General features: G+C 37.6%; 1 protein-coding gene across 1 annotated transcript; it reads right to left on the reverse strand.

The window, feature by feature from the left end:
- Nucleotides 1-204: 204 nt before the first annotated feature.
- LOC107099291 lies at nt 205-11147 on the reverse strand. Its single transcript, XM_015397347.1, has 9 exons — nt 10871-11147; nt 6449-6751; nt 3672-3938; nt 2569-2817; nt 2279-2395; nt 2121-2136; nt 1987-2036; nt 940-990; nt 205-290 (listed from the first exon to the last, which is right to left on the reverse strand). Exons 1-9 carry the CDS (start codon nt 11145-11147, stop codon nt 205-207), a joined length of 1416 nt encoding a protein of 471 aa, XP_015252833.1.
- Nucleotides 11148-12003: the final 856 nt, after the last annotated feature.

Here is a 12003-nt window from a genome sequence, read left to right on the forward strand (position 1 = left end):
ATTATTTATAATATTTGACACAATATCCATTGGAAGTTTTAGCTTTTCCGCATCCCAGACCTTTGTACTTTATTTTGGAATACATTGTCTCTTTTATAATTGTTTTTCATAAGAGAAATAAAAAAAGAGTTGACAGATTGAAAAAGATAGTCTTATATTTAACATGTAACATATTAGAGGAAAAAATCCATCCGAGCCTCCAGCCTACATGTCAGCATTGTTCTCCAGAGCTGGTACTGAGCTGATCTCAGAATAAACTGCTGCATCCTCTGCTGCTGGACTTGACTTTCCTGTCAGTGAGAAGATATTTCTTAATAGAAAATGTCAAATCAATACATTTAAAGCAAGATGATTTTAAATACTATAACATTAAAGGCAGAACAGTGGTGGTTCAAGAGCAATTTTACCAGTGGGGCTAGGGTGACGCCGGTGTATTTTTTAATAGGGGCACAAAGCAAAAGAAAAAAAAACAAAAAAAACAGGGCAATAGCAGACTGATAACCCTCTAAAAATACATATAGTTACTTCACTCTATATGCACATGTAGTGGATTTGGATGCACGGAAAAATAAAATTTGGTGAACCTTCTTTAAAGGACACTGATGTCTTCTTAGTTGACTTGTAGATATTAACTAAGACAGATGATGAACTGAACTCTATGCTGAGGTGTAATCAGCTTTAGTGTAATGAAGACATGGAATTGACTGTACCTGCAGCTACTGTTTTCTCTTCAGAGTAAACAGCGCCCTCCTCTGGTGGTCTATGATGTCTACCTGTAAAGATCATCCAATATGAGGGATAAAACCACTCAGTCAGTTTCACATGTTTTACATTGTAGAAATGTGGGACTCACTCTCTGTCTTAGAGGATTCTATTTCAATGAGAGAGTATGTATGACTGTAAATTACATGACTGTATGCTTTAAAAGATACACTTTACCATTTCCAGCAGCTTCAGCAGAGTAGATTATATCATAGCAATGAGCATCACCTATAGTGAATAAAGACCAAAAAATATCAGGATATTAACAAATTTTAACAATTTACTTAAATGTTGAAAAAGTGATATATAGAAATTTGACATTAACATAGTGATCTAAACAGCATCAGCAGATTAACAACAAAGCTATAAAATAATCATTTAAAAAATCTGCGAGAGAAAAAACATGTATATATATGTCCCATAAAATTACAAGACCAATACAATCATAACTGGATGTGTACATCTTATTTTACCCTCAAATCAGACTAAACAGTTCAGCCAAACATGTTTCTCTTTGGTAGAAATAGAGTAATATTTATTGTTACTGTTGGCAACTGGGCTGAACTCCTTCATGGTTTTGGATCAGAGCATACAGACAAAAATGATTGCCTCACAAAATCTACCATCAAATCACTTTATAATGAGCATTTCATCATAATCATGCTGGTACTAAAAAGGCAGTGATTACAAAGTCTCTTTAGAACTGTATTTGTTCATAAGATTTTGATGTTTTTTGTTTCTAAACACTTTGAACGCATCACCATCCTATAATAGTTTGTGAAACTTGGTTAAAAGGCATAAACCATACTCAAAAGCTCAAAGAACAATTCTCATCCTAATCAGCACAACTTTAATAAAGAGTGGCATGAGTGCAATTGGCGCCTGTTATCCATGTTCTGGCAGGACAACCTGTGGAGATCGGGGATTAAATCATTTGACTACTCAGTCTTTGAGAGGTCACAAGTTTGGATTTTACCCAACACCTTCTTCACTGTATTGAAGGAAGGGTGTAAATAGATTCTTTATACAAAATAGTTATTTGTAATTGTGTGTTTTTATCTAACTTGTGTTTTTTTTTTTTTTTTTTTGATGTTGCTGTGTCCTTGAACATTTGCACAACCCCTACAGCTGGAGCCTTGATCATCAGCAGGAAGTCCCCAAAGCAAACATCAGTCTATGATAACTATACTTAGGTTGAAAAAAGCGAGAAGCTGTGGTTCTGACCTTCAGTCTGGTTGGTGTAGATCTGACTCCTGCTCTCTGAGACCCTTGATCTATTAATTGATACAAACAGGTTATTAAGGAAAAGTCAATGAAATGAAAATATGAGAAAGAAAATCAAAATATGGTGAACTTACCTGATGCAGCACAGATCTGTGAAATATTTTATATTTATTATTTATCCTGCCAGTTTGTTTTGTTTTTTTTTCACAGAAAAAGAATCAATGTCTGTGTTGCAATAATAAAAGCAGCTATAAGTTAAATAAATAATTCAGTGTTCATGAAAAGGTCTCACCCTTAGACCGTCTGCAGCACCACAAAAAGATCAGGAGACTAATGAGAATGAGTCCAATAAATGTTCCAACGATCAGCAGCACAGGAAGTGAAGAGCTGACAGGACTGGTGAGAGGCACTGTAGAAAATAAATATTAGAAAGCCATGTTATTAATCTGCAGATGTTATGTGATTGCAAACATGGACAGACACCCACAGCACATTCACATTATTAGAGTTCACCTTGTTCATAGATTAAACTAGAATGTTTTTTTAGTGAATAAAATCTATCAAATGTTTTCATCCTCTCACCTCTAACAGCCATCCAGCTCTGTAGTGACTCCTTTCCTGAATGTTCACACTTGTAGAAACCTTCATCTGACTTTGACACTGCAGAGATCTTCAGCTCCTCTCTGCTGTCATTGTGGATCAGTTTGTTATTGTGATAGAAAAACACATTGGAGAGAAGTTTTTGTTCTTTATCTCTGCAGCTCAGAGTAACAGGATCTCCCTCAGTCACAGGATGGACGGGGCTCAACAGGATAATACCATTGATATCTTCTAGAAAACAATCAGAGAACATGAACATTTCATCAGAGATTGTTGGGATTAGAACTGTAAAAACCTTGAAAAGATGCCTTTCCCTTCAGTTTGATCACTTTGAACAGAATTTTTTATTTATAAACTGATCTACCAACACAAAAGGGTCACCCTGTGACCTCACTGGGATATCAGATTAAACACAGAATGGTTCCTACAGCGACATTATTGGAGGCTGAGGATCTTCTCTACTTTTATTTACTTTTATTAAGATTTCATCAACTGTTCGTCTGAGAGAGGTCTCAGAAAGATGATCACTAGAGGACAACCAATAATCAGCTGTGTTGGAGGAGATAACATAGTTATTGTCCAGAATTTAGATTAGAATAATTTTCTACAAAGATAAAAATAAAAGAAATAAACAATGATGATTAACATCAGAATAAATCTGCAGCTCTGAAATTTAAAGCACTGATGCTTCAGAGCAGCTCTGAAACATTTATGGGTCCATTAATATGATCATGTTATTTTAAATTAATTCAGTTTATTGTAAAATATCAGACAGTTTTGCTTTCTACTGCAGAAAACGTAAGTTAACATTTTTAACTAAGAATTGATTATAATAGTAGCTATAGATGAGAAATTACTTTAAAACTGAACAAAGGTCCTTTAGTTTTTAAACTTTTTGGATTTTAACTTGTTGAACAACCTTGATGATAGAATTATAGAGATGTGAGGATTTAAGGAGAATAATTTATGAAGGAGCAAATATTTAAATTAGAGGTTACAGTACGTGTTAAACATTAAATATACTGAAATGTGTTAATGTTGAAAATAAGGAAAGAGAAAGAAAAACATGATAAATCATAACCTACCCTGCACAGTGATGTTGACGGCGTTGCTGAAGCGTCCTGATCCAGACTCACACCAGTACACTCCACTATGATACCAGTACAAACTGATGCTACATGTAGATCTGTTCATTTTCCCCTTGTCGGAGCAGTCAAACAGTAAACCTGTTTCTGTAATCCACTTCACTCTATATTCAGCAGAGTTTCCCTCACAGCTCAGAGACACAGAGTCAGAGCTGAAGTGTTGAACTCTGCCAGGACTCAATGAGAGAGACGCTGCTGGATGAGGATCTGGAAAACAACGCAGGATTTAGGCTGAGCACAGAAACAACAGGTCAAAGGATTATTATACATTTTCTCTTTGAACATTTTTAATAATAAAATCATAATAAAATAAGCAAACATCTTAACACAGTGATAAGACTGTGATATCTGTCCTTTAAATCTAATATTTTAGTGAATCTCAGATTGGACTTCCTGCAGAAACTCAGCAAGCTCAACCCTCCTTAGCAGCAGCTGTGTTAGGTTTCCAGATTGTGGGGTTTGTTTTGTTTCTGTTGCAGTTTCACTGTACACCCACTAGATGGTGCCATTGTTCTCTGCTGATCTGGAGGGCTTTCCTGTTCTTCTCATCTCACATCTGCAGCCTATTGGGTCATCACTTCCTGAGGAGTATTTAAGGAGCAGACTGTCTTCATTTCCTCGCCAGAGTGTTTGCCAATATTGGCTACTTTAGCCCCTCTGAGTTAGCTGAGTCAACTTTGAGTCTAAGTGTCTTCGGAGCTCTTCAGTCCTAACCTTGTTTTTGTCTTTGATTGTCCGGCAGGATTTTCCAGATCCTCTGGATAAGCTGGCCCTTCTAGTCTGGAAGGGAAACACTCGTCACACTGAGAAAAGGACACAGATCTCCTCATCTGAACGCTGAGCCCTTCAGGAACCAAGTGTCTGCCCACCTGCTCCTCAGGATAGTCTGCCTGTCCGCCCTCCAACGAACCAAACCTTCAACAGGCCAAGCCTCCACAAACGGGATCTCGGAAACCCTCCCCAACTACCACAGTGAGTCCAAAAAACCTTGTATTCAGACCTTTGGCCAGTTTTCCAATAGTCCTTGAACTCACCACTCTGATCTCCTCCTAGAGCTTCTGCTTCCGGTTTACCTGACCGCAGGAACCTCCCCAAGCTGAAGAACTATTTTACCTATCTCTATACAGTTCCCTTCAATAAACCGTTAAACCATTTTCAGTCTCTGTGAAGTGCTTCTGCATGTGGGTCAAACATATTAGACCCATCATGACAAGCTGATCATTTTCTATACCTCCATCCTTCAGTCTGTTTTATGCTCATCTATCTCTGTGGTTTGGTTCTTATCTCCAAACAGGACCGGTCCAAACTGTAATGAATAATGAGGTTGCAGAGAGGATCATGCTGATCTTCCCTCCATCCAGGATCTACACAGGTCTAGTCAATGATTGGCTGGGGATGGCTATGTGGCTATGGCATCGCTTACCCCCCTCTATTTCCACAACTGCTTACTCTTTACTCATAGAGCAAGATTGTGCAGGGATTAAACAGAAAATAATTTAACCTAAATTTGTTTAATTTTAATAGTTTTGAGCTATTTAAGCAAATCTGATGAGTAAAACCTGTATCACCTGTTTATTTATTGAGCATAGGAAGTTTAAAACAACCTTCAAAGAGTCTTAAGTTCATTTTTATCATTTTAATCTGTAGATTGTTTAGACTGATCATATTGGGTTTTTTTCTGGACTGTGTGAAAACCTTTAAAATTACTTTATGGAACAACTGCGGTTTAAAGGTTATGAGAGCATATTCAGAGAAACATTTTAATGAAAACAGGAACATTCAAACTAACAGGGTTTATTAGCTCAATTTAAGGAGTAATTTGATGTGACATTGATGTGACATAGAAATGTATAAAGAGATGAGCCCCAAAAGTTCTGCAACACAATCGTATATAGACTGATGAGACCAAAATGAATTTCTAGAAAAGTGTGGAGAAAAAAAATAGCCACTTATGATCTGAAGCTTAGAAGCTCATCTGTGAGGCACGGTGGAGGTCATTTCATGAGTAGCAGTTTAATTTCATGCTTTCAGTGTACATGGCAGTTTATAGATCATGTAACTGATATCAGCTGAATGAATCCTGAAATGAACAGAAACATTCTGTCTTCTAATCTTCAGAAATATGCATCCAAACTAATCTGGAGGAATTTATCATGCAGCAGGACAATGACCCAAAGCACACTGCTAACAAAGCAAAGGACTCCATCAGGGGAAAAAGTAGAAAGTTTTAGAAAGGCCAGTCAATCACCAGACCTTCACCCAACAGATCATGCATTTCACCTCCTGAAGAGGAGACTGAGAGAGAAACCCCAGAAAATAAACTAGAACTGAAAGAAGCTGCAGTAAAAACCTGGAATAGCATCACAGAAGAAGAATCAACAGTTTGGATGTTGATGTGTATTAATACATTTTACTGGATATCATTAGTTTAGTAATGTAGTTTTAGGCGTATCTTTAAAGAACAATGATCAGATTGACTTGTTTTAAATTTAATAAATAAAAATGAAAGAGGATTATATGAAATTTAACAGATGTCTTTGAACAACATTATTCTCTCTCTCTTCACCTATAGACAGTAGAAGATAAGTATAGCAAGAACGCATGTTAACTGTATCTGGTAAGAACTATAGAAAATCTGATTCATGTCTAACATTTATTTGAATTCTTATTAAAACATGAGTCCTGCTTAATTATAGCATAGAGAGAAAAATACTGACCTGCAGACCAGATAAACTTTGATTTACTGTAAGCAGTTAAATCTGCTGGATCTCCTCTTCCTGCTCTGCACACATATCCTGCTGTGTGATTTTGTCCATGAAGGATGGAGGAGTTTAGTTCAGTTATGTTGGTGATGTCAGGCAGCAGCTCTAAGCTGTAGGATTTGGATGACAAATCAGGAACAGCTTTATACCAGAAGAACCTCCATCCTGCAGACTGAGGTTTAACTTCACAGCTCAGAGTCACTGAGGCTCCAGGACTCAGCCATGATGGAGACACAGAGAGGACAGGGTGAAGGTCCCCTGTTGGAATCAATCATTAGGCAGCATCAGCACTATGATGGAGGAATTAGACTTTGATTGAAATGTTAGATCTTAAAATTTATTATTAATGTAATTTGTGTTTGGAGTCAATTAAATATAAACAATGTTGTGATACCAAAACTTAATAAACGTTAAGTGAATAGTAGTTTAACATACATGTATTATAATTAGTAAACAGTAAATTTAACAACTAAAAGATAACTAGAGATGAATAGTCCAACTAATGTAAAGATAGAGCATCAAATGGATGATGACTGAAGCAAACATTTCTCGTGAATCTGTTAGCAGGAGATTTCATGTTGTTTGGATCATAAAAATACTTAACACAGTAAGTAATAGATGCTTAGTATTTTTTTGCTTTTCCCCGACAACATTATATCATTATTTCAAAAAAAGATACCCCACCATTTAGCAAATCTGAAATAACTTTTTGTTTTAATGAGGAACAGAAACTAAACTCACCCGTTTTCCTTACATAGACATTATAGCTGCGTTCAGTGTAGAAAACTGGATCTCCTCTTCCTCCTCTGCAGCTGTATAAACCTCCCTCTGAGACTCTGAGGAATCCATCAGGATCATTGTTTCTGATTAAAAGAGCTGTACCATGCTCCAGTCTGAACCAGTCAAACTTCCATCCAGCAGAGCTGGGCACAGAGCAGGTCAGTGTTATTTTGCCCCCTGTTGGAATGATTGTTTCCTCTGCTGTCAGTTTGGATGTTGGTTTTTCTACTATTTAGGAAAAACAAAAACAAGTAAATCTCAAGAATATTGTTTAATGGAGTGTTTTATCACCATAAATCTCGCATTCAGCTAGTAGAATAAATCTGACCCATGATCCTCATAGAATTTAAAGCCACATTTGACATAAACAATGGATCAACTTTTTAATGACCAACATATTTTTATTGTCATTTTTTTTTTCTTATTTATCTGGCTGACATATTTATGTAGGTAATAAATTTTTTTTATTTTATTTTCCAAGTATAGCCAATGTTAAAATTACAGTGTTTATGTGTTCCTGTTGTTCTCGAAAGTCTTTACTGAAAAATATTGTCCAATGAAGAAAAAATATATTTTAATCCAATATTATCTATAACAAAAGAGTAAAGTTAGAACATTTCCTAAACTGTTCTGCACTGGTCATTAATTTAGATCACCTGTAGCAACGTTGTGATCATATTAGACACTAACAAAGCTGATAAAAGCCTTAATATTACTAAATATTTAATTCAAACTTTAAGCATAAACTTTAAAACAGATACACTAAAATATTTCGAATAACAACAGCTCAAAGTTGAATGTTTTAATAGAAAAAATGATAACATAAAACTAATTGAAACATTTCAAATAATAACCTACTTTCTAAAATACAGGGATAACTCACAAACAGTTAATGAAAAAGAATCACTCAATTGAGTTTGCTCATGGTTTGTTCTTCCTCTGCAGCTGTAGGAGTCACTGTCTGCTGTTATGGTCCTGGATTCACTGAATGTTGCAGAGTATCTGCTGGTTGTCATCCATTCATACGTCCACTCAGTTCCTCCACCTCCATGGATCTCACATCTCAGAGTGACTGTCTCTCCTCTGAATATTGGAGACCAGTTGTGTTGCAGAGTCACAGTGGGTTTAATGGAAACTGTTCACATAAAGAAATATCTGATTAGAACAGAAACATTTAGAACAAAAAAGTCTGTTTAACTTAACAAATTAAATCAATAAATCAGAACATTTATTTAATACCATAAGAAACCATAATTATTATTATAACAACGAAAGAATAGAAATATTAACCACATGATGAATTGAAAACATTTGAAATGATGTCTGAAAAAGGCATCATCATGTAAAATATTAATTTGGACATAATTAGGTGATACAATATTATGCTTCCTTTCTGTAGAAAATAGCATTGAATGATGAATGTGAAGCCAATACACCAGTAAAGAAGCTTATTACTGTCATATTGTTGTTGCCGAGACTAATAAATAATTTAACATGGGGTGTAACCATGTTGAACAGTTGTCTTTTCTGACCATTGATTGAATCAGCACTTTGTTAAAGCTGAGAAATCTGAATTTCATGTTGAAAGTACTATGTCACTCCTGGGTTTTGTGGTTTCCCCTGATCAGATTGCCATGGACCCTATGTGAGCGCCATTACCAACTGGCCTGTTCCCAAAGATAGAATGCAACTGCAGAGGTTCTTGGAGATTGCTCATTTCTACAGAAGTTTCATCAAAAAATACAGTCAGAAAGCTGCACCCCTTCATACCTTCACTTCAGATAAGATTAAGTTGGAATTAACAGACTCATCAAGCCTTCCAGAGACTCAAAACTTTGTTTACTTTTGCACCTGTTTTAGTTTCCCTGGATTGAGAAAGGCAATGTATTGTGGAGGTGGATGCCTCCAGTACTGGAGGTCAGGTGGTCCTCAGTCAAGAAGCCAGGAATAACAAGATTTCTCCAAGGGACTTTCAAGTGCGGAGAGGAGCGATGATGTGGGGGATCGGGAGCTACAGCAATAAAGCTGACTCTGGAGGAATGGAAACAGTGGTTGGAGGGGTCCAAGATTCATTACGTAATTTGGACTGATCATAAAAACTTGGAATACCAGAAGTTGTCTAAGAGACTTAGCCTCAAGCAGGCAAGGTTGGCACTTTTTTGGGCATATTAAAATTTCACGGTCTTACAAATCCGGGCTCAAAAATGCTAAACTTGATGCTTGGTCCAGGGCGTTTGAGTCAGATGAACAGAGTTCCGGTGGTACAGAGAAGTATGTGGTACCTGAGTCTGTGAGATGTTCTGTCACTATAGTTGATTTAGAGAAGGAAGTGAGAGATGTTCTCTGTAATTGGAGGATTTTCTTAATCACCGTGTGTGCCTGATGTTTTGAGAAAAAGGGTCTTAGAGTTTTGTCACACTTCCTACATGTTTTGTCATCCTGGAGTGTCTAAAACCATCAACATTATTTGGGCACAACTCTGGTGGCCTTCTCTGTCCTCAGATGTGCGGGAGTTTGTGGCAGCTTAGCCCCTTTACAATCACTCCAAAACATCCAGACGACCCCTATCTGGTTTTCTGCAACCATGGACTTCATTACTGGGTTACCCTTTTCTGAAGGTAACACCATCATCCTCAATATCATTGACAGATTTTCCAAGATGGTTCATTTGGTACCACTGCCCAAAATCCCATCCGCTAAAGAAATGGGAGAAATTCCCACTCATGAGGTTTTTCACCTCCACATTCTCCTGACAGAAATAGTTTCAGACAGGGGTCCCCGGTTTGTGTCTCAGTTCTGAAGAGACTTCTGCTCATTGTTGGGGATCATTTTCAGCCTGTTGTCGGGTTTCCATACCCAGAAGGACGGTCAGACAGAGAGAGCCAATCAGGAGATAGAAATGAGGTTACACATTTTGTGTGAATTAGCTCCCACTAAGTGGGTCAGCCAACTGTCCTGGCTCAAGCAGGCTATCAATTCTGCCCCTTCTAGCATCACTGGACTCTCTCTGTTTGGGATTCAGCATCCAGTGTTTGCCATTTAAGAAAAGGTTTCTGAAGTTGTGTTGGCCTGGTTATCTGCTCTTAGGTGCCAGTGAGCCTGGAGAAGGGCTAGGAGAGCTGTTTGCAGTATGTTGGATATTCGAGTCAAGGCTGAAAAATGCCAGAGAACCCTGGCACCCAAATTCCGGGAAGGCCAGAATGTTGGGCTCTCCACCAAAGACCTACCTTTGAGGGTAGAGAATAGGAAGCTGGATCCTCATTTTATCAGGCCGTTTCCCACTACTAAAGTGGTGAACCTGGTGGCCATTTACCTCCAGCTCCCTCATTCCATAAAAAGTCATCCTACTTTTCATGTGTCCTGTGTTAAACCTGTCATGATCTTGATGCTGATGACTGGCTTGATTGTTCGTTCTATTTACCTGCTTAACTCCGCCCAGTTTCTCATCACCATTCATCAGTGTCACCTGCTTCAGTCTCTATTTAACCCGTCTGCTTCCAATCATCAGAGCTAGATTATTCAAGCCTTTTGTGAAATTCTTTTAGCGATTCATAGTGTTTTCTGATAGCCTGATCCTGGCCTGTTCTGTCTTTGGACCTCTGATTCTGCCTGTTCCTATTCTGATCTTTTTCGGACTCCTGCTGGATTCTGCCTGTTGATGACCCCGGAACTGCTTCTTCACACCGACCTGGATTTCCCTCTGGCACCGCGTCAGATTTCTGATATTCTGGCCTGGACTGGGGTCATAAACACCGGCTCTGGCTTTGTCCTCTGGATTGTCCTGCCTTCCTTCATCTGCTTGAATCTGATCTCCTTCCAGTCGTGAAGTCATCAAGGCTTCAGTGCCTGGAACTCTCTGGGCAGTGTTGGCCATGCTTGTTGTCAGCTGCTTGGCGGGAATCCACCTCTTATTCTGGGCACGGACTGAACTATAAGACCAGGTTAATAACTAACACATCTGAATCATGCTCTGCCAGATTAACATGGTCGCTAAGCTGTATTTCCCTCCTGCAGAGGTTTCTGCAGTAGACGCCTTAGCTGCCCACTGCCAATCAGTTTTGTTTAAATAAATGCTTTTGGGGAAATCTAACTGTCTGTCTACCTTTAATACTGGGTCCTCTGTTCTCAGCCTTGACACTGTAAGCAGAAACTGTGTCTGTATCTGAACACACTTAAATTCACAATCAACATTAACCAGACTTGTTCTGGTTTAAAATAGTCTAGAGTCTAATTTTGACCACCAGCTGCTGAGCGTCCCTGTTAGTGTTAGAACTAAGTAATACTGTATGTTAATACAGATGAGAGGTTAAAAATCTTTTGTTTATAGAGGCTTTGGCTATGTTTTCTTACACAATTAGTCACATTTTCAGTCCAGTATTTGTTTCATTTTTTAAAATCATTTAAAATGTTTTGTTATAACTCTTATTTTAATGATTATTTCTATTCTAATTATGTTTGATGCCACTGCAATTTACTTTTCCTTTTCTTCTCATGTACAGCTCATTGAATTGTCTTGCCACTGAAATGTACTCTATAGATAAACTTATAGATAAATTATGAATGAAATAAATCTCAGTGACTGATAAATTAAGGGCTTAGTATGAGAAATTAATTTGATTTTCCAACTACAGAACCCATAAATTACACAGTAAAAAAAAAGGAAAATAACATTTATCGTACAAATCAGTTTCTGCCTTCAGATCTCTGACAGCAAATGGTGCTGAAGAGAA

Source organism: Cyprinodon variegatus, unplaced genomic scaffold (assembly GCF_000732505.1).
Source record: "Cyprinodon variegatus isolate N-32 unplaced genomic scaffold, C_variegatus-1.0 Scaffold855, whole genome shotgun sequence".
NCBI classification, from domain to species: Eukaryota; Metazoa; Chordata; class Actinopteri; order Cyprinodontiformes; family Cyprinodontidae; genus Cyprinodon; species Cyprinodon variegatus.

Coding starts and splice junctions, on each gene's coding strand:
- LOC107099291 (XM_015397347.1), bottom strand. CDS start 11,147: ATGGCCAACACTGCCCAGAGAGTTCCAGGCACTGAAGCCTTGATGACT. Junction 2,818..3,671: donor CGTCAACATCACTGTGCAGG/GTAGGTTATGAT, acceptor ATTGTTTTCTAG/AAGATATCAATGGTATTATC. Junction 291..939: donor TGCTGAAGCTGCTGGAAATG/GTAAAGTGTATC, acceptor TCTCACTGACAG/GAAAGTCAAGTCCAGCAGCA.